This window comes from Ovis canadensis, chromosome 4 (genome assembly GCF_042477335.2).
Source record: "Ovis canadensis isolate MfBH-ARS-UI-01 breed Bighorn chromosome 4, ARS-UI_OviCan_v2, whole genome shotgun sequence".
NCBI lineage: Eukaryota > Metazoa > Chordata > Mammalia > Artiodactyla > Bovidae > Ovis > Ovis canadensis.
Genome location: NC_091248.1, coordinates 94,236,524 through 94,261,704, shown reverse-complemented (window position 1 = coordinate 94,261,704; position 25,181 = coordinate 94,236,524). Strand labels below are relative to the sequence as shown.

At 44.9% G+C, this 25,181-nt stretch overlaps 1 protein-coding gene across 4 annotated transcripts; it reads right to left on the bottom strand.

The window, feature by feature from the left end:
* Positions 1 to 2,147: 2,147 nt before the first annotated feature.
* INHBA (inhibin subunit beta A) lies at positions 2,148 to 23,123 on the bottom strand. Of its 4 annotated transcripts, XM_069586903.1 has the most exons (4): positions 22,978 to 23,123; positions 19,208 to 19,391; positions 13,942 to 14,484; positions 2,148 to 4,056 (listed from the first exon to the last, which is right to left on the bottom strand). In XM_069586903.1, exons 3-4 carry the CDS (start codon positions 14,327 to 14,329, stop codon positions 3,167 to 3,169), a joined length of 1,278 nt encoding a protein of 425 aa, XP_069443004.1. In that variant the 5' UTR covers positions 14,330 to 14,484; positions 19,208 to 19,391; positions 22,978 to 23,123; the 3' UTR covers positions 2,148 to 3,166. The 4 variants fall into 4 exon arrangements, with proteins under 4 accessions (XP_069443004.1, XP_069443005.1, XP_069443006.1 ...); XM_069586904.1 differs by lacking the exon at positions 22,978 to 23,123 and having other exon boundaries at positions 19,208 to 19,500; XM_069586905.1 differs by lacking the exons at positions 19,208 to 19,391; positions 22,978 to 23,123 and adding an exon at positions 16,900 to 17,095.
* Between the last annotated feature and the right edge of the window lie 2,058 nt (positions 23,124 to 25,181).

The window sequence follows — 25,181 nt, the reverse complement described above, 5'->3', positions numbered from 1 at the left end:
TATTTTAGTTAAAGTTTGGAGATGTGTAATTTAATAAATGAAATCTTCCCATTAAAATACTGTCATATGTAATTTCATTTAGCTCTGCTACTAATTACTGTGGCCACTTATCAAACTCCATTGTACCCTCAACACATCCAGGATTTAAAGGCTTCAGTAGATGGCATACATATTTGAGATGAATGGGAGCCACAGACAGAGATCAGCTGTTTTTTCAACCTCTTTTCACTTTGTCTATTGCCTGGGCCATCTCTGCTATTACACAGTGAACTAGGACTTGGCTTCCCATACTATTTTCGTAGGTTCCTCTATTCGTTCCAATGCAAAATAAGAAGTTCAAGAGGCCCTCAAAGTTTTTCATGAAAATTTCATGACACTCAGCTGCCCGATTTCCTAGTCAATGGTTAAGGGTGAGGAAGTATCAATGTTGCATGCACTCCATCTCATACTTAATTAGAATCCATTCTTAAGCACTCGTGTGGGGTTTCCTGCATAACAAAGGATGAACCTCTAGATTGTAGTATGTACAGCCAGGTAACAACATTAAATCTGCCTACATACAGCCCAGTAGATAGCAGACTGATTTGGTCTATTTCTCAAGAAGAGCTAAACCACCTTGGCAATGATTTCTCACTGATACTTTATTTTCCTACTATTAATTTTAAAAAGTTCTACAAATTGGCATAGGGCTGAAAGCTTCAATATTTTACAGAATTCTAACAAACATAATTTCCCCCATGAGACCTTTTTCCCCCCCAACTTTCACAATTTTCAACAAGTCAGTATAAGTAAGGCTCTGTATTTTAAAAAGCACATAAATGAATAACGTATGACCTAGGCAAGCTAAATATCATAGGATAAATCAGTAACAATTTAGCTTTAAGCATGTACTTTGATAGTTATAAAACCAAGTGGTTATCTTTTTTTTCTTTTCGTATCTGAATCAATGCATACCAATTTATATGTCAAGAATTTGGGCTATAAATTAAAATATCAGGGATTTTTACTACTGCCCTCATTCCTGTTTCCCATTCTTTTTCTTACTCCCATGCTCTTAAACACCTTCCTCCAAATTATTTATTGTTTAACTAGTGACAGCAACATTATTGAGTCCAGCTGCACAGGTAATATTTCTCACAACCAGACCTTAATCATAAAAAAAAATTTTTTTTAATGCACCCACTTATTTTATCCTGGCCTACAGGTTAATATTTTTTTTTGGAAAAAGTTTCTGATTTAAGATTGATTCCAACAGATAATACATATGTTATCCAAATAATCAGCCTAGATTGAACATGAGTTTCCTGTTTTGTTTTCCCTGTAGGGAGTAAGTAACTTGTAGGATGGGGTTGGAGGACAAGAAAGAGGAGGGAATTGGATCCCTGTACATTAAAAGAGGGTCTTGCTGAATATTCACTGGAATTCCCAGGCTTTTCCCATACAAATTTTTGAAATGCGCCCACCTAGTTCAGAGTAAAAGCAAAAACGATAGCCTATCCTTCTTAAAAATACTGTGTTTTGCACACAAACATTCATTGCCTTAAGAACATTAAAAAATGACAGCCTGAAGTGCTTAAAATGTGTATGGACACGATGCGCCACATGTATACATACACACAGACATGCATGTGCCCGAGCACTGGATATATACACACACGAGCATGGAGCGTTCCATAAATCTGGTTGAACTTGATATCCAACAGTGTACAACTACTGTACATCCAGTATGAAATGTCCTGTTTCATGGATGTAAAAGGAGTCAAAAAAAAAAAAAAACAAACTTTTCAGGTCTTTCAAGCCTGAACACAATCCACCTTACTCAACCTTGAATCCCAACCCCTGACTCATTGATGGTGAATGATACCAACCACAGACAGACTGTTTAAAGGCTCACACAAATGTCTTTGGTGTATGTGTCTATTTTTTAAGGTACAAAATAATAATAATAATTATAATTATAATAATAAAAATAGCTATTTTGTGTGCTGTAGCAGTTCTTTTATAGCTCACATTAAGTGCAGCTCTGAACCCCACCCCACCCCCACCCAAAGAAAATACTTGTTAAATAAGGATTAGACAGGTCGAACACCATTGTAGTGCAAATAGTAAACGATAAAAAAAAACAACATTTACAAAATATAGAAATGTTTGGATCCAACAGATGGACAAACATATTCCTTTCAAGTATCTCTCCTTGAAGAAAATAAAAATTAATCAGGTTACTTCCAATACAAAAAAGTCTCTCTTTTTGTTCTCTCTCAGGTAAACAGTTTCAAACCTATTAGGTTGCATAGTTCTAAGATCATAAGCACCTTAACGAAATGTAACTTGGTATTCTTTTTTCCTTGATCTTTCATGCTTCCCATTCTTGTTCTCAATTTTTTTTTCATGTTGGTTATTGTTTTGTTGCGGAAGTGGTGCAGAAAAAGAAGGTGTGACCACCTGCACACTAGTGTTCTTTTACCAGAATATGTGTATGTGTGTGTGTGGTGTGGGAATGCCTTTGTGTGTGTTGGATGTGTGTCTCTGTGTGTATGAGGTCTGTGTGTGTGTTCATGTGTACATGTGGGGTGTGTGGTCTGTATGTGTGTTCATCTGTGTGTAGTGGGGGTGTGTGTGTGGTGGGTATGTGCGCGTGTCTGCGAGGGGTGTGTGTGTCTTTGTGTGTGTGCATGGGCTGATATACACAGAGAGAGGGTCACACAGACATACCTTACGACCTGGGTTACTGGGTGGGAAAGTGCCTATAAATGGCCCTTTCAAACTCATGGCTTTCTAGATGCTATTTGGGTTGTGTCAGCCCACATTACTGCAGACCAGACAAGTTGACTTCGAGGCTCATACAGAAAGGGAACTGAAAAGGAGAGGATGATATTCCCATTTGAGCAACTGCTGTCACCCCTTGGATGCTGGAGGAAAAAGTGAACGGTACCCCACTCTCCCTCTCCCCCGCAATTCCCATCTCCTTCACTGTTTCATCTCTGAGCCCTGGCTAAAGAATTTCTCCACATCTTCCTTCATCTGCTTCAGGTTTTGCTTTTAGTTTTTTTTTTTTTCTTTTTTTTTTTTTTTCCTGGTTGTTTCAGTCAGAAACCTTAAACATGTCTTCGTGTCACCACTGTCTTCTCTGGACCATCTCGCTCCCATCCCCCCTGGGCTGGGCGCTCTATGAGCAGCCACACTCCTCCACGATCATGTTCTGGATGTCCTTCTTGATGATGTTCTGCCCATCATCATAGTACAACATGGACATGGGTCTCAGCTTGGTGGGCACACAGCACGACTTGAGGTTGGCGAAGGGGCTGTGACCCCGCATGCGGTAGTGGTTGATGACTGTCGAGTGAAAGGAGAGGGATGAGCCCGACGTGCCTGCTATGTGGCTGGGGCACTCACCCTCACAGTAGTTGGCGTGGTAGCCGGAGGGAGCGATGATCCAGTCATTCCAGCCAATGTCCTTGAAACTAACATAGAACTGTTTCTTACAGCAAATGTTGACCTTGCCGTCACACTCCAAGCCCCGCCGCCGGCGCCGGTGAGGATGATCTTCAGACTGGCGGGCCTGCAGCATGAGGAAAGGTCTGTGCGACTGCTCCTTCTCCTCGTCCCCTCCCACCCCTCCTTCTCCATCCCTCTTCTTCCCTTCCCCTTCCTCTTCTTTCCTCTTCTTCTTGCCCAGGAGCACCAGGCTTGCGCCGGTCTCCTGACACTGCTCACAGGCAATCCGTATGTCCAGGGAGCTCTTGCCCTGGTCCAGCAACCGCTGGATGCAGCTGGAGACGGGGAAGATGTGCCAGGTGCTCTTTCGAGCATCCACCACCTTCTCCGATATCAACATTTCACTCTTCTCCCCCTTCAAGCCCACTTCCTCAGCCTCTTCCCCTGCATCCAAGCTGCCCTGCAGGTGCTTCTGCTGTTGAAAGAGACGGATGGTGACTTTGCTCCGGGTCCTGTTGGCCTTGGGAACCTTCAGGAAGAGCCAGATTTCTGCGCGCTCCACCACGGACAGGTCACTGCCTTCTTTGGAAATCTCAAAGTGCAGCGTCTTTCTGGCTGTGCCTGAAGTTGAAACACAGCAAAAAGAAAGCAGGGATACGTTAGTATCAGGTTCAAGGCCACCTCCTAATTTCTGGCAAGCATGGCAGCCTCTGTTACAAATCATCTCTAACCAGGCTCTGCGAAGGAAGGCCTATGTATCTTAAGGACAGTTTGGACATTGTTAAATGGCTGAAGAAAAATAGGATGCTGTGACATGTGAAAATTGTATGAAATTTAAATTGCAGTGCCCATGAATTGTTACTGAATCCAAGCTAGGCTCATTTCTTTACAGGTTGCCTGTGGCTGCTTTGCACTAGAACATGGATTTGAGTAGCCGCGACAGAGTCCATTCGGCCCACAAAGCTTAAGAGACTTACTCTCTGGCCCTTTTCAGAGAAACTTCATCAACTCTTACTCTAGAAGGAAGAGAGACTGGATCTGAGCGTATCTGGGAGCCTGGGTATGCTGACTAACTGCTTAACCTGAGTCTTACCTTTTGTAAAACGGGAATAATATAGTAACATTTGGCCCATTATCTCATAGGTTTGGAAGGACCCAACAGGATAAGACAGATGAAAACATAGTATAAGATCTAGCAAGCTGTGGAAACATTATTATCCCCGAAACAAATATGCAAACACCCCTGCTATGTAAGACTGCCCATAGTGTCTGGTGGCTAAGATGGTAAAAGAGTTCACCTGCAAATGCAGGGGACCTGGATTCCATCCCTGGGTTAGGAAGATCCTCTGGAGGAGGGCTTGGCAACCCACTCCAGTATTCTTGCTTGGAGAGAGAAGCCTTGCATGGACAGAGAAGCCTGGTGGGCTACAGTCCATGGTGTCACAAATAGTCGTACACGACTGAGCAACTCAGCACACACAGCACTTCCTGGCATGTACCCATGGGGCTTGCCTCCTCCACGGCCACAGCCTGCTTCACACCCCACTGTTCCTTTCCTGGGTCACTGCAACAGCCATTTCTTTTATGTGCAAGCTGTCAGGCCAGCATGGAGTCAGGCCCCTCTCCCATCATTTCTCCATTAAGCAGATAAAGGGATCTTTCTCAAAGGTGGATTCATTCCCATCACTTGTTTCATCCAGTCCTGCACTGAGTTCCTATTGTCCTCAATATAAAACAGAAACTGCATGGAACTCTGGGCTCTACCTGAACTTCTTCCACCTTCCAGCTCAGTTCTCTCCCACTACCCCATCTTTGTGATCCAGCTTCACAGCATGAACATCTCATACCATCTCTCATCTCCAGGCACTGGCAGTTGCTGTTCTTTCTACCTAGAAGACCCCTGCTCCCCAAACACCATCCACAGTGACTGCCCTTAATAAAGCTTTGACTTTTAGATTGGATGACCCTTCTCCTAGAAGTGACCCTCTTCCCTCCACCTCCACCCTCATTCTCCTGCCAGTCCAGCCTAGGACACCCCAGGTCTGAGGTCCTATCTATCTCATTCACTGTCATAGCCCAGGATTTAGCAGGAAGTAGTCAATTACTTGCTTCTTTATTAACAAATGGAGGCACCATAGCACTTAACTAGAAGAGAGCCACCTCCTACCCCTGTATCCTGCAGTTTTGCCTCCTTTCCTTTAGAATGCAGTTTGTAGATTTAGTCACTAAGCTGTGTTCGACTCTCGTGATCCCATGGACTATAGCCCACCAGGCTCCTTTGTCCATAGAATTTGCCAGGCAAGAATACTGGAGTGGTTTGCCATTTCCTTCTCCAGGGCATCTTCCCAACCCAGGGATCAAATCTACGTCTCCTGAATTGCAGGCAGATTCTTGACTGCTGAGCCACCAGGGAAGCCCTTGAATGCTGCTTAGAGAGTCCAAATATAGCAACAGTTATTAATAAGAGAGGAGACCCCTACATTGGCAGAGCAGTTGAATGCAGGGACCACTCAGTTCTTGCCTAATTCTAAAATGAGAAAAAGTCATTCATTTCTTTCTTTTACTACAAGCACCTATATTCCTGCAACAACACTTACTGTAAGAAGTGGGTGTCCAGACTAGAACTCTTTGGTTGATCAAAGTGAGGTCCCCTCACTTCCCCTGCTACCACTTGGTGGTATCTGAAACAAGTTCTCTTTTCTCAACTGCTGCCTGTGTGTACCTGGTTCCGACTGTTCGAGTACATGCATCCGGAGGAGCACAAATCTGAGAACCATCTGAAAGTTCCTCTTAGAACTCGCAACTCCCTAGGGGGTCTCCCTGCCTGGATTTCTATAGCTAACGGAAATCCAGCCATACTTATCACTCTCAGCCCTGAGATGTTTACGGTACTATAAATTTTAGGCACGGTTTCAAGTTCTCTGCAGCAGAAAGGCTCTTCGGTGCAGGGAGAGCTGTAGATTCTGTTCTTAATTTAACAGTGTGATAGTGCTGGTGGTAAATTCACTGAGGCCGGGGCCCCAGCAGGGCTGCATGTGTAAGGAAAGGTTCTCTGGTATCCCTGTATAAACTTGAAAGGGCATTGGCTCTGATGGTGGTGGTGGTGGTGGTGAGCAGCATTCCTTTGCCTCCAACCTCGCATCTCTGGCAGGAGTTGAAATGAATCATGAAGTTAGGTTTATGATTAGATTACCGGAGCAGGGAACAATTAGAGGAGAAAACTGTCATTTTTAAGGAAGCATGAGGACTCTTTTTTTTTTTTTTCAAAATGGGAATCCAGTACTCTCCGTTGCTAAAAATTGGTGGGGTTTGGGAGGTGGTGGTTGTTACTGTTTATCTTTTAAGAAAACAAAAGAGAAGAGACCACGAAGCAGAGCTTCATCACTTAACTCTCAAAAGATCATCAGCTATAGATTCTGAGTTGTAGAGTCCTCCGGAGACGAGAGGAAAAGGCAGCTGGAAGCTGCCCTAGGCTCCGTGAACAGGCGTGGAGGAGCCTGTGGTCCCCTCCAGTGTGGGTACAGCCGCCCTGCCCCGCAGAGAATGTTAACAAGCTCCCTGCTGGTCTCCCTTCTGCCTCCACATAGGCCAGCTTCTGAAACCCTAAACCGCACAGGGTGCCACTCTAAAGACAGAGATAGAGTAGCTGCTAAGTTAGAGGAGCCAGAGGGCACAAGGTTCTGATTTGCTTTTCTAGGAAAGAGTGTGAAACGGGAGTCTGACTGGCCCCAGGCTGGGAGGGCGCTCTGGGTTTCAGGTAACTCATTTCCACAGGCTCTGCTCTGCTACAATGCTTCCTCAACCAGTGGGGAAGAAGGGGCTGAGGGTGAAGGTAGACGGTCCCCGGTAAAGAGAGGGTCCAGCTGGCAGTGCGGACGCACCCACGTTGGCCTTTCCTTGAATAAAATCCAGAGAAGTCTACAGATGCTGGGAAGAGGTGGTGAGACGCTAACTGGCTGCCTTGCACCAGTGACAGCACATGTAAATTGCCTCCAGAGGGTCAGCGAGCCAAGGCCCCTTGCTTCCAGGGACAGCCTACAGGGCAGCCCCTCATTTCTCAAAAGGTGGTTTCTGATGCACAATATAGCCCCACCCCTTCTCCACAGGCAGCTGTACTTGGAAGCAAATGATTTAGTGTTCCTGAGAGAGGATTGTACAAAGAGAGTACTCATTAGAGGGGACTCAATCTGTCAGGTGCTGTTATATTAGGATCAGAGAGTCATCATAAAATGACTTTCATCCTGGTCCTGGCTGATAATTAACTGCATGGCATCGCCTGCGTACTGGGAAGAGGCACAGTGCTGAAATATGCATCAGTTTAATGATCTGAGCAGAAAGACTTGGTTCCCTGTATTTGCCTCCATTGCCTGCATGCTGGATCTCTCCCCCAGATTTCTGACATTTGGATTTTCCCCTACTAATTGACATGCCTGTCGCCTCCTTCTCCCGGTGTCCATTTCTGGAACTGCTATTTGTATATTGCATGATATTTTATCAGGGAAAAAAAATAAAACTGAGATTCAATTTCATGAAAATGCCGTTGCCATAATGCTCAGGAGAACAGGGGGAAGAGAGAGATTCAAGGCTTCCTAATGTCTACCTTATTTGCAGGTACATTTTCAAAGTTCTATTATATTCTGACTTATTAAGCAGTGCGTTTATTTTTTCTTTTACATCTAGCTTTCATTGCAGAAGTGGTGGGGGCATAGAACGAGAGAGCTAGGTGCTGGATGGAATTCATATTTACCAGGGCTGTAGGTTTCAGAAAGATATTACAACCCTCAAATTTCTTAGGCATGAAAAATATAAGTAGTCACTTGATTACATTTGCTTTATCTGTGTTTTATCTGAGACAGATGGCTATACTGCAATGATGCTTTCAGGATGCTCCAATCCTCAAATCTCCACGCACAGCAATTCGAAAAATGGAAGGAGTTTGCCTAAGGCTGTGGTGTTTAGGATCAATTACTAGTCAGTTTCAGGCTTGACTTAAATATCTCCTGCTATAAAATCTTGGAATGGGAATCTTCCCATAGTGCTTTGTGGTACAGCATTCGTTTATACTGGTGTGTACCGGGTTCCTACACTATTACCTACCTAACTAGATAGAGCTGCTGGCTTTGCTAACCTTTCATTACCTACTCTATGATAATATTCTTTTCATCCTCTGTGCTATTTTTTCCCTCCCGAGGCTTGTGAGCAACACTTGTATCACAGCCTGCTCTGCCTGAGTAATTCACTAAGAAGTCCCACGCAAACCCATGTGGGTGACAATATTTCATCACTTAAACCTCTCTTGAGTTTGGTGGACACATACCAAAGGGAGAAAAAAAAAGTGTCTAAAAATGGATAGGAGAGATGATTACTGCACCTTGTAGGGAACACCTCAGAAATGTTTCTGAGTGGGAGGCATTGAATGGAGGAATGAGTTTGGAAACCTACAAGTGAAAATACCTGAAAGCACATTTTCCTTTGCTTTGATGCTTTCAGAATTTTTCAAATGTGTTCATAACTCACTCAAGGATATAGGCAGGCATGCCAAGGGTTAAGCAGCCAACTTCTGGGTCATTCCCCCTCCCCCACACTAGGATACAAAATGCTGCTCCCACCCCACCCAACCCCACCAGCATTGCAGGTTCATGGGTCCAGGAGCAACTTCAATGAAATCAATGATACTAACATGCAGTGTTTCATTTTTGATATGTTTTGTTCTCCTCACCAGGGTCCTACTTAAAGTATGCTGCCCTTCTCCATGTGGGTAATAATTAAGTCTCTAATTTAAGTTGATGTAAAGAGCCTTGTTGTTTATGGAGGATTTAAACTCACCACGTGGAGGGGGGGGGGGGGCTCGATGTAAAATACAGCTGTTACTTTCATTTTCCATCTCTTCACCAACATTTCCCTGTGCCTAGACAGGGTACAGTCACTGATGGGAGAATACAGCCTGTGTGTTCCCTGAAGCACTAATTTTGCATCTGGACTGTTTCCAGGGATTTCTACTAAAAGCAGCAAGTGAGGCCTTGAAGGTTATGCCTCCTTTAACCTGCAGAAGAGGGTCTTGCCGAAGCAGAACTTTGGTTATAAATTATCTTGTTTTTTTTTTCAAGACTTAATATCTTTGCTTAGGATCTGCTATTGAATTGTAAATGCTCGGCCACATTCCTGCATCTTTCATTTAAATGGCAATTTTAAAAAAGGTTAAATATTTAGAGAGGAAGAGATTTTAGATGCCAAAAAGGAGAACAAATTTCTGAAGGTTTAACCCTCGGACTTTCAGAGACTTCTGCCAAAGTTCCTGAGAACTTTCACACTTTGGGTTTCAGAGCTAGGAACCAGCAGGGTATAAAGCATTCTAAACTACAGCTAAGACATCGTGCCTGAGTACATTTTAGCAGAAGAGGGGCCAAGAGAAACACGTATTTTTTACACAAAGTGCCTGGGAAGGTATGATTCTGGGTTTTCCAAATATGAAAACTGAATTTCTACCCTGATTCTCCCCCACACCCACTCCAACACACCTCCTCCTCTGGCCCAAACCATCTCTTTTCACATCTTTTCTCCACCATTTCTCTCTACACTCTCAGTGCAGAAACAAACGCATCCTCCAAAGCCTTACGTGCTGTTCCCACAAGGCATTAAATAAATAGATTTTCTCCTCCCCGTCTGAAGTCATTTGTCCTTTGTCGCTGGTAAAAACTGCTGATAAAACGGGCCAACTGGGCAACCACATCAGGGGAGATAGAAGAAGTTTTTTGTCAAAGCCCAGGCAGCCGTATTAGGGAGAGACGTGTGAGCAAATCAGGATTGCTGATGATTCACGGTCACACTTCTCCCCGCTCCGCTTTGTTTGCTTCTGAAATTTATCATTCCTCTGTCTTCCATAGAGCTGTGGAATGTCCATATGTATCACTAGAATTCCTATTCCCTTACCTTCTGTCTCATGTAATATGTTACAGGTAGTCATGTTCCTCTCAACCCATAAAATCTTAACTTTTCCTGCAGGATGAAAGGAAGGAGGGAGGGGCGGGGAGGGCGGGTTGTTAATCAGCAAGATTAGGGCGATGCAGGCTGGGGCTTCCAGTAGGTGAAATTGTTTCCCTGGAAGATTAACTGGTAAGGAGCAAAAGTCTTTGGAATGCGCCCTCTTGTGGCCGATTATTTTCATTATTCAGAGAAGAGAGTGTATAACCTCTGTGAGGGTGAATTCCCAGCAAGTTCAGAAGATGGGCATGGGGTAGTGGGAGTCATCTCCACCTTAAGATGGCTTTCCTGGGGTGGAGGAAAACAGTCATCCTAGCAAGCCACCTCAGACCTCTGTCTGGGAACATGTGTGTATGTACATTTTAACTCAAATCTTCTGTTAACTAGAATGTTCTAAGGAAGGAAATGTAGGTGTTGCTTTCAACAACACCTGGGCTGTGTGCGTATTTTCTATTTCTTGGTGCTTGATTTGTCTTTCTTTCCCTATACTTTCTTCAGTAAATGCTATCAATTGCTAATCTCATTACCAGAATCAGCATGAGACTCAAATATACCATTATCCTCCTTTGACTGACTAGCTTTTGTCACAAATCATAAAAAGAGAAAATAGAGAGAGAAGTCAAGAAGACCACTAATTTGGCTTCAATGATAATTATGGTGATAGCTGGCTGGACTCTACCCATCTCTTCCTCCTGGTCCTTAAGGTGTTAAACAACAAAGGATTCTGTTGCCAGCCTTGCAAAAAATGCATTCACCTTGGTAAGCAATCTGGGGTTACAGATATAAAAAGAAAATCATTGTTATTTGTGAGAATACATTTCAGAGAAGCTGAGGGCAATGCTTTACCGCTTAGTCAACAGCAACTCATATCAGCTTTACCAAGGCGGGGTGCTTTCCATCTGAATACAAGGGACAGACTCAGTTCAAAAAGTTCCTGGCACCTGAGTTTTGCGAGTCCTTCAACTGTGATGGCCTTATTCAACCGTCATAATGAGTAGAGGTAACAATAAACATGACTCCTCAAGCGAGGAATCATGAGGCTGAAGAATGCATGTATGGGTGAGCATTTGTGACATGCATGCAGATGACACTGAATTCTATGCTGTACAGAATGGTATCTAAAGAAAAAATCTGAATGCCCTTTGCCACTCTTAAAAATCTTGATGTGTGACGTCATTTGAGAATTACTAAGGTTGAATTATTCCAAGAGCAACAAGACATTTTCATATATTCACGACAATTTTTCTGATGATAAATCTCTCTTCTGGGTTAGCTAAAGGAGCAGCAAAATACTCACATAGTACTTACTCTACTTGGAGAGTAGATTGTCCATAGAGCAATCATTTTTGTGAAACCATACTAAATCGACTTAAAGTTGATGCGTGAGACTTCTCAAATGAGAAAAATGAGCAAACGTCAAAAACCTTTTCTAAGAAGCCAGCAACTTGCCCAAAGTCAAGCTGTAAATTCAATCCGGAGGAGTTTTCTATCATAGACCTTAAACTATAGTCAACACGTGAGTTAAATGAATCCACCTTTTCAAAAAGTAGCTCAATTTCTTTCAAACCAAACAGGTACCAGAAAAGGTTTTCTGAAAAATGAGGAGATTTCATATAATTGACAAAAAGATTGGCACTGAGATGAAGGCCATAAGTAAGAAAGAAGGCAAAAACTCAAATTCTTTCTCTGCAAAATCTCTTAATGCCAAAGGAGTAATTTGCTTTACAAGTTGGAGAAGTCAGGAAGCGGGTGCACCGCTAGCATCAGGTGTACAGTTAAAAGTGGCCAAAGGCATAGGTCTGCTCAGTCATATGATGTGGGTAAAGCCAATTGAGGAAGAGCTGCAATTAAGGCCATTCTGCGCGGCAATGAGAATATAAAAACATATACAGGGTCCCTATGGTGGCAGAAGAAGGAGCAGCGCCTAGACCACTGGAATCCATTTCCCCACTCAGGACCTCAGAAAATGTTAAGAAAAATTGGGCAGCAGCTCAAAAAGACTCCAACCTGCCTCCTTCCCTCAGTAAGCTTCACGAGATAAAGTGAAAAGTCCTTTGGGACTGCATCGAAAAAGAGCTTTAAGGGAAGAAAGTCAGACCTTTTTGAAAAGAAAGAAGCTTCTGGTGAGAGAGCTAAACTGCCCGCGGGACACCAGAGCTTTTCCTAGGAGGGGGAGCCAGCAAGTCACCAGGCTATCTGCTCCACTCCCCCCGCCACCCCCCCACCCCCAGAAGGATGCCCTGGTCTCACATGGTTTTCTTGAAAATATAACATCTGAGTCAACAGGTTTTCAGGATTGGAAATTCTGAGTGTTGCCTTAATTGTTTATACTGCTGCGGCAAACTTTTAAACAGCAATGCTGGGAGTCCCGGCACATACTTTACTGGCCATATGCTCTACCAAACAAAACAATGGCATTCCTTTCAAATGGATTTGGCAAGGGATGCAGTTCTTTAGCTTGGCATTACCATGAAAGTAACATGAAATTAACACATCTGTGTGTGCCCAGGCGCAGCGCGCAGGGGCTTGTAGGCAGGCAAAAGGATCTGGGTCACATAACTGTAAAAATAACCTGACCCCTGGTCTCCAGTAGGCCCTTTTGACAGGTATTGTTTTCTTCAGCAACAGGTTAGTGTGGTCCTCAGCCAACGATTAGAATCTATTTATTAAAGTTCTTCCTCTTAAGGATTGAGTGGGAGTTCAGTGTAGTATCCGAGAGCACTTTGTCAAGGTTGCATTCCTTGGCAGAGAGCTCTTAGTAACTTTACAGAGAACAAAACTCTTTTTTTTTTTTTTAGTTCAGAGAGCAAAAGTCAGTGTTCCAAAAGTGACTGACGGTTCAATGTCATCTGTTCCCTAGCCCACCCCACCCCCCAAAGTCGTTCTTCACTGCCTAGAATGTGATGCTTGTGTCTTTAGAGGCAGAGTTTCTAAAGGTAAAAATGACTGTCACTAATATGCCCTGCTCCTCGATGTGGCCCCTGATTGGACTTTTAAAGAAAAGGGGATGTTTTTAAGACAATGACTTCATCTGGGCCATGCCATCCCGCTCCTGCGCTTGCCGCCATCCCCTCACCCACCCCACCCACCCCACCCACCCACAGTAAAAACTTTAGATGGGGTACGGAAGCCTCCGGGCTTCCCCTCAGCACCAGAAAATGCCCCGACTTTCCTCTGGCTCCTCTGATCTAGTTCCCCGGGCAGGCAGGGCGAGGGAGCCTCTCTCTCAGACTGCCTTCCTGCTCCACATTGGGCCGAGAGCTTCCTCCGGGACGACCGGCTTAGTTGAGCAAGTGTAAGCTAGCCATCTCCTGCCAGGGCTCAGCCCAGGACCCCACCACCCCAGCTCTGGGAGGTCCTCTCCCCTGCTCCCCACCCCCCTACCCCCGCTGCGGTCCATCCGCTACCGTCTCCTAATAACTCATGACCTTCCCAGGCAGGGTGCAGCTGGAGGGCAAGAAGTTCCGCCGCCGAGGGCTGTCAGAGCAGTGTGCCCCCCACCCCCATCCCCGGGCAGGCACCCACCTGATTCCGCGAACGTGATGATCTCCGAGGTCTGCTCCATAAGCTCATTCATTTCTGCCCTCCGTCCGATGTCGTCCTCTATCTCCACGTACCCGTTCTCCCCCACTTTTCCCACATGAAGCTTTCTGATCGCGTTCAGAAGCGCCGCCTTGGGTACCGGCTGGGTGACATCGGGTCTCTTCTTCAAGTGCAGCATGTTTAAAATGTGCTTCTTGACGGCCTCCACCATCTCCGGCTGAGAGTTGGGTACATCCTTTGGGAGGGTGGCCAACGCACAGGACGGGCAGTCTGGGGCCGCGCTGTGCCCCTCGGATCCTGGGGTGGGGGAACTCCTCACTATAATCCAGCAACTCGCCAACAAAAATCCTCTCAGCCAGAGCAAGGGCATCCTGGCAGCAAAAGTTGTTGTGTTGCCCTTTTAAAAGGCTCTGCTTTTCCTCCCCCCTCACGCACAGGGTGTTTTTTTTTTTTTTCCTTTTTGGTTTTTTTTTCTTTCTTTCTTTCTTTTTTTTTTTTTTTCCTTTCTCCTCTTCAGTCAATTCTCTGGAACAAGAACAAAAAGTTTTCTGTGAAGTTTTGTTTGCAGGTTCCCTCTCTGAATGCAGTCAGTGCTGTAGGTTTGTGGCTGTCAGGGAGGAGAGTTCTGACTGTCTCCAAGTAAGAGAGAGGGAGGGAGGGAGGGAAGGAGGAAGGGAGGGAGAGACAGGGTGGGGGGGGGGGAGACAGAGACAGAGAGAGGACGGGAGGGAAAGAGAGACAGGGAGAGAGAAGAGAGAGGGAGAGAAGGGGGAGAGGGAGGGAGGGAGAGAGGGAGAGAGAAAGAGAGAGGGGGAGAGAGAGAGGGAGACAGAGAGACAGAGCGATTGGCCCTAAGTGAGTGAGTGAATGGGAGAGGGAGGGAGTTTGTCTGTGAGTAAAGGCTGTGATTAGGAAGGGGAGGGACAGCTCTTTCTGACAGGCTGCCTGCCTTCTGCTCCCTTACACACACACCTCTCTTCAAATATCACCATTCTCTGGAGTTCTACTTTCCCTTCGGAAGGAAATTCTCCTGATTCGGTTCTACTACTTCTTCATTTCCCCCTCACTCTATTTCTTTCTCTGCCCAGGCCCCTTGCTTCACCTTCTTCCTCTTTTGGAGGGACGAGCAAAGCCCCAAGCAACGCCCTGTCTCCATCAACAGGGAGGACCAGACTGAAACAGCCTGCCCCAGTACCCCTCCACCCTGCCTGGCCACTGCCTGGAAGGTGAGGCTCAGGGTGCCCAGAGGTGGGCAGGCAGGTGGTGAAGGTCAAGAAGAGGGGCCACTGTGTCCCTGGGACCAGCTGACTGTTCTGGCCTGGAGGGAATCCTGCAGACCGTCCTTTCCCCCATTCATTCATATTTCAATGTTCAGGGCCATCAACACTGGCAGGCGATCAGAGGAGAGTGCAAACAGAACTTTTATTTGGGGTCATATAATACACTCTACTTTTTCCAACTGCAAAAGGCAGCGGGGCATTGAAAGAGCCACAGGCAGGCAGCAGGTCACACACTTGTGTCACGTGGAGTGAGCTCTGTCCCGTCTTTAGCGGCCATCCTTCCTGCCTGGCACACACACTCACAGATGACAGCTCACCACCACTGGCTCTGTCTTCACAGGTAAAATGCAGAATTCTGCTGGCCTTTCCCACATTATTGTATACAAACAGTGAGCTCCTATGACTTGAATAACTGGTCCTAGCAGGGGAAGAATCTCTAAAATATACTGGTAAATAATTTTCTCTGTCATGGGGTAGTTTGTTCAGCCTGCCCCCTATCCGCATCCCGGACCAGTCAACAGACTGGCTTCTTTTTCTCTCAAAGGAACAGCACAGATGAAATCATCATGGATTTCAGTGTTCACAGAAAAAGAAAAATGTGAATTTTTAAACAATGCCTCTCTGAGTTTTTTTTTATTCTCCTCCCCCCGTCCCCCTCCTTTTTTTCATTTTTCTGTCTTATTGCTTTTATCTTGCAGAAGTATCTTTAAGAGGTCCATCTGTTAAAGCTTTCCTTCCCTCCCAGTTTCTTTCCCACACATAAGCAAGCCCTCTCAGTTTCTGTAGATACAGTCAGCTTATATCTGACACCTAGTGTGTTCAGAGCATTATAGTCAAGCAATGCACTTTGGTTGGGAAAAGTTAATAAATAACATTATTAGAAGCATAAGAATTGAGGGCGAGGGGAGGAGCGTGAGACCAGTGTGTTAAAATTACAGTTTGCACAGGTAACAAAGCTTTTCTGAATTGGTACCTCATCCCCATTTTCTAAAGCATCTGCCTGTGAGACTTTCTCCGTGACCAGCCACCTTTAGGATTTTTACCTCCAGGAACATCAGTTACCCTGCTATTACTGTTCAGATTTTGTCAACATTCCTTGAAGAGTCTAATTTTTTTCTAGTGGGGGATGGTGGAAGAGAATGAGGAAAGGGTGGCATTGGTGTTAATAACTGCTTAATAAAATATCTTTGAAACTGAAGACTTATAACATAATCTACCTATTTAGCATCCCATATGCAGTACCCAAAGCATTTTGCAGTCCAATTAAGTTTTACAAGAGAGGTTGAAATAGAACTCAAAGTTTAATGACTCCAAACAACTTGAGAGTCCCAATACCTGCATTTAGATACATGTAACTCATCATCAGGAGCCTCTCTGTATGTGAGTTTGTGTGTACTCCCTGAATTTACTATTTGTGAATATAACTTAAAAATTAGCTTTCTGTTTGACACAAGTCCTTGCCTAGAGATGCTGAATTGGGTTGTAGAAACACATAATCTATCTGCATGCTCTACTGTTAAAAACACTATTCACTTGCTTGAACACATAAAAAGGTACAGATCACAATCTGCATGGAAGTGCCAAGAAGTTGTAAAAGTCCTGCTCACCATCCTGCCTAGGAATGTGGAAAGAGCTCAGAAGTTAAGTTAAAAAGCATTACCTTTCCGGTCCTCTCTTTCACCAGCAGACTCTTGTCTCATGTAGTAAGAGCTGTCCGGGTTCCTCTTCATGGTATTGGCACTGAGGAGTTTTATACTGTACTACTTATTTGTACAGTCACACATTGGTACCAGTCAAGCAGAGGAGGGCTGGGGCTTTGTTTGGGATTGGTTAAAATCAGCATGACATCAGCAGATGACTGGTTTTTCCAGTGTGAGACATATTTCATAACTCATTATCTAATGGAAAGCCTTTCTTGGCTTCAGTAACACTACTGGGCAATCAGTAAGCCAGTGAAATGTCTGACTGACTGGACTCCCCTTTAGAACAATCCTGGAATCCAACAACTCTGTCTCACTGAGGGTCCAACTTTCAACTTTTCTTTGACCGATTGAGCACACACTTCTTATATTCTGGCTCAGTTTTATATCTTCACATAAGCATCTGTTACTTCATGAGGTTGCCTCTATTTACAAAGTATTTTATTGTTTCTTACAGGGAAGAAAGTTCACAGTGCTCTTCCTAGAGATTCTGATTTTACTTTTTTAAATAAGATATTCCAGGGAGGAAAAAAATAAGAAAATACATATACCTATATGGGATGATCACCTCTCCCCTGATTTACAGCATTATTTAACATCTTGAAAAACTTAATTTTTTAAAATAAGATGTTTTATTGAGAAAAAGCCAAGGGAAATATGTATCCCTATGGGATGATGTTCTTCCCTCTCCTGACTTACACTATTATTTTACATCTTGAAATTGAATACCTGCTTTATAAATCATTTATCATTGAGAACTTTGGAAATAGTCACTCTCTGCTAGTGAACTTTATAAGTATGCTTCCCAAGCCTTTAGAATCCCAATCTAACTAGAAGAAAAAGAAAAGAAAAAGAATCTCCTACATGATTCTTCTTTATCAGAACTTCAAGTCCTATGATTTCTAAATTGTTACAAATACAACATGAGATTAAAGAAAAAAAGTGAACATTTCTTGAAACTGGAGTTAAGTTGGTCAGGGTGTTATGGGGGAGGGAGGAGACAGTGTTAGCTAGTCAGGGATAACACAGGAGGAAGGAATTCTCAGACAAGAATGCTGGTGAAGGGTTGTTAGAAGAAGCATAGCTGAAGCCTAAGTAGGGTATTCATGACAAGTTGAATAAAATGTGCAAAATTGGGAGCTAATGAAAGCCATATGACCAGATATGTTGTTTTGTATGCAGGATTTAACATGCATAAAATAAACTTTTCACTGTGCCCACAAGCAAAATATAGAGACTCTGGTCTCCTGATGTGCAGTTTAAGCAGGTTCCTTTAGGACACCAGAAGTTTGTCTCCAGGGGTCTGTCTTGGCTAAACACAGAGCACGTGTAGGTGCTGAACTGTGTATTGGGGTGGGGCAGTGTAGTCTGAGAATTGCATATTCAGAAATGAAGTAGGAAATAAAATGTTAGGTTGTAGAGAAACTGAAGGAATCTGAGAAGGAAAGATAGAAACAGGATCAGTGTTAGTTAACTCCAAAGCTGCCCATCAGGTTTGAACTGGATGGATCCAACCTCTCTATAAGAAAGGAACTTCCCCATCCTTTTTGGATGAGACCTAGGGGTTGGGGTGGGGGGGGCATCTAAATTCACCCCTCTGCCCCACAGGAACCCTGGTGTCCTGGAAATAGCACCATGTTTATGAGTTTCGGGGCACAAATCAACCTGGATGAGACCCCAGTTCCACAGCTTACTAACCAGATAACCTCAGCCCTCAGTGTACTCATCTGTAAAGTGGGATCCACCTACTCCACTGCAGGATCAAGCACGTGCTCAGAAAATACTGAGTGATAAAAATTTCCTGGTGCCTCTCTCTGAACATATGTGTCACAGGAATATGCAGCACCCCTACCAGAGAAGCCACCCTCTCTCTCGGGTGATTCAGATCGCGTTGGCCACGGATGCCACCAAAGTGCCCACCTGCCTAGGTCAGCCCACCAGCTGTGATATCATTCTCCACCTGAATCCCCAACCTCAGAGCTGAGCCACGCGGGAAATGCCTCCTCACTGAGTGGAAATGAGGTGGAGGTGGTAGAGGAAGCAGGCAGGTTAAAATAACTTCTGTCGACTCTTGCGGATGGGGGAATGATCTTTTCCCTGCCGGACTCCAGGGCTCCGGGGAGTGGAGGAGCTGGTCCGCCCAGCTCCTGAGCAGCATCTCCAGTTCCTTCCTCGACTTGGTTTCTCTTTCACTTCCTGCCCCCTCCCCCCGCGCCCCAGTTCCCCCACCCCGGCCCTGCGGTCCCGCTGCTCGGCCTGCTACTGTACCTTGAGCAACACCTGCTGGCAGCTCCCGGGGATCACGCCGGATCGCGGCCGCTGCTCGAGCTCGGCTCGCGGGGCTGGAGTCTGGGCCAAGCCTTGCGCAGCGGCCGCCTCTATTTTTACCCGGAGCACCAGCAAGGGCAACTTCTTTTAAGAGCAGCTCTTGATTTTTCCCCTCTTTTGGCAGCTAGAGAATTCAGAGAGGGAGGGGGGAGGGAAATCACTGATCAGTAAGTGCAGCTGGGAATCTCTGAACCCAGTTATCACTGCCAAGACTGAAAGCCACGGCCAATGTCAGGGACCAGGAAGGGGACTTGCGGGCTGGCTCCCAGGCGGACAGAGGCGCGCGGGGAGCGCTCCCGCCCCGCCAGCTCTGTCCCCTTTCGGATCGCAGAGCCCGGTCCTCCCCGCCACTGCGCTGGCACGATGGCCGGCTGCCACCGCGCTTTTCACCTAGTGCAGGAGGCCTGATTTACTGACTCCTTCACAAAGCTCCTCGTCTCTTCGCTGGAGCCTTTTGCAGGGCTCTGTTCTCGCCTGGAGGAGCGGCCCCTGGAGAACCCGGTGGAGCAGCTTGCTTCGAGGAGCCGGGAGGGAAACTGTGGTACCTTATTTTACTGTAATTGCAAAAGGCGCGATGTGCCAGAGATCTATATTTAGAAGTTGTATGTTTCTACTTTTATGTAAATGGAGCAATTAGGGCCTGTCTTGCTGCTGCTAAACTCCAGGGCTTGTGCCTTGCTGGGAAAGCTGGTGTTTTCAATCACAATTAGTGAGCTGGTCAAAAAACCAAGTTCGTTTAAGGATAAGAGCTCAACGGTGCGAGCGAGGGAGAGACCAGAGTCCCTGTGCCATCCTGGGACCGCGGTGACACACACCTTGCGGCACGGCTAACCTATAGTGGAGTTTACCCGTGGCAGCAGCTGTCCCCGTGCAAAGTTGGCATAGATCAAGGAGCGAGAATGTTCATTTTCCTTCTCAAGCAAACCGTCTGTCCTTCGGCTTCCATCCATGCTATTAATTGGTCTCTTTGCTCACTACTCCTGGAACAAGGAGACAGGCCTAGAAAAGGGGACTGGTTTTTTTTTCATGGCTCTGTTGTTTTAGCTGCTGCTCACGCTTTGGCTCTCCTGTTATTCTGTTTAAAAAAAAAAAAAAATCCCGCTAGGAGGCGTGAACGCCCCAAGCAGGTGACTGGGACCTTGTCATCTGATTCAGTCGAAATGGCACGAGGCTGGGGGGTTCACAGCACTGACTAGGCTGCTGACGATTCAGGGTGTTTTAGTTCCTTCCTATGAAAAATCTGTTCCCCCAAAAGCATGATTTCTGGTTCATCCCCCCGTCTGGGAGACCGAACAGAAAACGTGACTAGAGGGAGAAATCAATAAGATTCGAGGTGTTCTCAGCAGCTGACGTGTTATTCTGGGCTCCAGGCAGGAAAACCTTGCCTCCGTGGGGAGTGGTGACTCCCTCGAGAGGCAGTGCCTCTCCGGATCCAGAAAACGTGGGCGGGATCCAGAGTGGTATTTGCTGCCGGGAGATTTCCGGAGTCTCATCGAATGGTTTGGGTTGAATAGGGAACTGGCAATCCCTGCCTGTTTCCTGGACAGCCGGAGCTTGCCCATCTCTTGGGCGCTGGGTTAGGAAGAGAGATTTGGGACAAGGAAGAATGAGCATTTCACATTCTAAACTGAACTAGGAAGCTGTTTGCTGGTCAAATCAATGAATAAATACAACTCAATAGAGAGGAAGAGGGAAACATGAAAATTTCTCCAAGGGATGGATTAGTTTAGGATAAATAGATGCAAACTCTTGTTCTATAGAATGAATAAACAACAAGTTCCTACTGTATAGTATAGGGAACTATATTCAATATCCTGTGATAAACCATAATGGAAAAGAATATGAAAAAGGAGGCATATATATGTATAAATGTTTCATTGTGCTGTATAGTAGAAATTAACACATTGTCCATCAACTATACTTCAATAAAGTAAATTTTTAATAAAAAGTCCTCCAAAATTCACTAGAACACAACAGGATCAGAAATAGTTAATCTAAAACTCTTATTCCTAAGCATCCTGTTTTGTTTTTTTGTTTTTTGTTTTTTTGTTTTTAAACCACCAGAATATCCCACAAGGCCTTGTCCTATGTGCAACTACTCTGTTTTAAGAGTAATTGGAAGTGCCTTACCTGAACCAAGGGAACCCAGACCCTAGAATTAAAATGATTAAGGAAAAAACCAGAAAGAAAAACCTCAGTAAATAAACTGTTATCACTCCACTTACAGCAGTGGCTCTCAACTGTGATGATTTTGCTCCCCAGGAGACATATGGCCATGTCTGAAGACATTTTTGCTTGGTGTAACTGGGAAGGAAGGTGCTACTGGCCTCTAGTGGGTAGAAGCCAGGGCTGCCACTAAACATTCTAATGGTGCCCCTGACAGCCGTCTCAGCAGAGAAATCATCCGACACCAAATGGTAACTCCTCTGCAGTGGAGAAGCCCTGACGTTGAGTTATCATTCCAAAGTTTCACCTAATTTCCTTCCCATCCATGCTCCAAGGGGCCCCGGCATCTATGCAAGAGAGGAATCATTCAAGTGATTCTGCCTCCTTGTATGGCTTGGGCTTCCTGATTACCAGAAGCCTGCACAGCAGAGCAAGGGTGCTTCTCAAGCATCCCCACCAACTTTCCAGGGAGGCCTCCAAGTATTTGCTTCTGGCTTTGTGTTCGAACCAAAAGCAAAATCTTGGTGACTGGCAGCAAAGCGAGATGAATTAGCCCCCACCCAAGCTGTCAGGAGGCAACGGATAATGGAAGACAAAAAGTGAATGGGGAGTGAGTTATTCATTTGAGCAAGTCGGTATCTGAGAAATGCACTCACTAGCAAATTCCCTGAAGTGAAATTCGCAAAAGTGAGATTACCATGCTTGGCTCCCAGAGCAAGCAAATATGATGTGGCTGATTTTATTTGTTTAATACCTTGGGGGAATGACACACAATCAATATCCACAGAGAGAAAACAGTGCTTTGCGAAATCTAATGCATGTTCCAAGCAACTTTATATTCTCCAAATTTCCTTTGTAAAGGAAGGCCATGCCCCTTCAGGTGCTACTCTCCTGTGAGGACTGGGGGAAATATTGTGAAGGAGACTATATCACAGAAAATAATCAGCATCATCAACAAATGCTGGTGAAACCCACAAAAGGGAATTTGGCTGGATTCATCTAGCTGAGATGTGAAATGCTGATCTCTATACAATAAGGCCAGCTCTCCAGGCTTATCACTTAGTTCTTAAGTGACCTGGGTTATCCAGAGAGGAGAGGGTCAGTCAGAGAATGTTCTGAGATGAACGAGGCAAGAGGGGAACGTCTTAGACACTCAGATGCCATCTCATCAACGCCAACACCTGAATCTAGTTTCTGCAATAGATGGTTATTTTAGAACCAAAGACTTCCATCCACTTCCAAATGATTCAGAAAAGCCTGGATTTCTTCCCAAGAAGTAATCATTTAGTCCTGGTGAAAAACTCAATCTAGAGAGAGAAATACACAGTTATAACCTCTAGAGAAAAATAGATATTGAAAAAGAAATAAAAGCAACACTAAAACGAAAAGGCCTTACTAACCAACATAATATTTTGAAAGTGTTTATCAAAAGTCAGTTCTAATCCAATCAGGGAACATCTGGTTGCTCTTCCTATTGTCCCAGAAGATGATGAACAATGCTTGCAAAGGAACGAATAACAAATAGTCGTAATTGTGGTTCTCACCTGGATTCCCTTGAGTTGAAAGTTCCATGTTGCTGCCTGGAAGACTCAGAAGCTTAGCCTACAGATGCCATTAGACTCATAAAAGAAGGAATCTTGATCTTAATCCAATGTTGCCCATCCACAACCTGCTCCCAAATTGTAGCTTTGGAGGGAAGACACAGAAAAGAATTGGGGAAGTCCTGTGTGTATTTTTTTTTTTAATCAGTGAATCGCTGCCTCCTTCCTGTGCTGATAGAGAGTCCAAAGGTTCTACCTTTCTATTGGAGCACCCCCAGGCCCATCCAGGCCTGCATGACAGGAGTGCCCTTGTTCTGGGCACGGTGTACTTTCACAGACACTGACACTGTGGCTTGGTTAGTAAATATTTACAGGTGCCCCACTCTAATTTTAGGAAGGTCAAGTTTGCAAAGGTGCCTTGGCAGGCAGGACTTCCGTTAGTCTTTATCAACTTAGGAAAGCACACTATAATTAAGCACAGTATTTGGAGAGTTTCACTGAACTCTCTGGGGTCTACACCTAGCCTTAGACTTTCAAAAATTAACTCAGCTCCTGTCCCCCTTTTCTGGATATTTACCAAGTTCTTCTTTAAAGATGGGATCGAATGATGGAGGAAGGAAGAGACAATGTATTAGAAGGAAAAAAAGCTTCAGAACACCTCTTTTCCAACAAGCCACGGGTGAATTTGTGATCACTTAATAAATGGGGACGTGAAGCCAATCCTGTCCTTTTGCCTCATTTAAGTATGAAATGAGAGTAATTAAAACTGTGATCCCTGGAGAAAAAAGTTCACCCAAGAAGTTCCCCAAATTTCAAGGAGCTTTTGTTTTACTAGATGCTGTTAGTTTCATGTTAGTCACTGGGAAAAAAAAAATGCCCACATGCACACGCACGACTAAATGTAGTCAGTTTGCTCAGCTGGTGCTGAAGTCACTACTGCCCACTAGGAGTGAGTTACTGTAATAATCCCCTTTTATTAATCATAGGCTGGAGGAAGCAGAAAGTGGGTGACATCATTAGGCAAAGGGCCGGCTAACTCATGCTCCAATTTACTCAGCTTTATTATAACATCTCTCAAGTGTCATATGAAAGCGATTACCAATTCACACTTTCCCCCTCTGAGCCATCATCCCTAACCTTCAAATTCAAACTCCCAGAGAAAAGCTTAGCTCTCAGGTGGAGGCATATAGGGGCCAAACCTCACCAAGGTTCCTTGTCCCAAGGAGGAAGGTCCTGCTCAAAACAGCTTTTCCTGGTCTTAAGATGAAGATGGAGTTGGTCTCTAGAACGATCACATCCCAATTAACTCTTGGTTTACTCCGGCCTCTGACTGGAGAGGACAGCTCATCCTGAAGAGGACCAGAAGGATGTGGGTAGATGCAGCTTCCCAGGGTCTCATGATCACCAAGGACACAATCTCTGCACCCTAGGGATCTGAATTGTGAAAAGCACCATTGGATGATGTGCTCAAAGGTGGTAGTTAAGTGGTAGGCCCTGCAGCTAGGCGGACGGGGTTGCCTTCAAGCTGCAGGATGCTGGAAAGATTCCATATTGGTAACTTAGCTCTCACTGAGTGCTAATAATACTAGCCTCTCCTTCATAGGATTGTTGTGAGAAATCAATGAGTTAATACCTGCAAGGTATAAAGAAAAATGCCTGCCACAGAGTTAATGTTACTCACTAGTATTACTTCTTTCTCTAAAAGGCTCTGCTGACTGAACTGACCTCTCTGGAAACTGCTGTGTAGGGCCCTGGAAAGATGAGAAATGTGGTTTGAAAAGGCATTAAGGCAAACTGGTCCGACCAGCCCTGACTGCACATTTTGACCCCACTACTGGCTTGACCATTACTAGCCAGTCTGCCTCTCTGTGGCCCAGTTTCCCTATCTCCTATTTATCAGATGAGGGACCTCTGACAGCTAAAAAATAACATATAACTTAAGTCAAAGGGAAACTGGTTTGAAGATGCTCAAGAGTTCAAACTTGAGACGCTGTTGTTTCTTTAAAACATTTTGAACAAATTGTCAGGCTGGGCAGTGGGTGCCCCCTACCTCTGCATATTTGAAAAAGGGGCATGTCTGTAATATGCATACATCAGAAAAAAAAGTTTTTATCAAGGCCAAGTTATACTTCATTCTCTTAAACTTGGGCCCTTGCAGAAGCAACTTTATAGGTATTTCCACTCCTATCTTTACTTGAAGTCCCATC

Bases quoted from the DNA above. Each gene is read 5' to 3' on its own strand.
- INHBA (XM_069586903.1), bottom strand. From the start codon at position 14,329: ATGCCCTTGCTCTGGCTGAGAGGATTTTTGTTGGCGAGTTGCTGGATT. The intron at 4,057-13,941 runs GTGGGTGCCTGC...TTTCAACTTCAG, and splicing joins CATCACGTTCGCGGAATCAG to GCACAGCCAGAAAGACGCTG.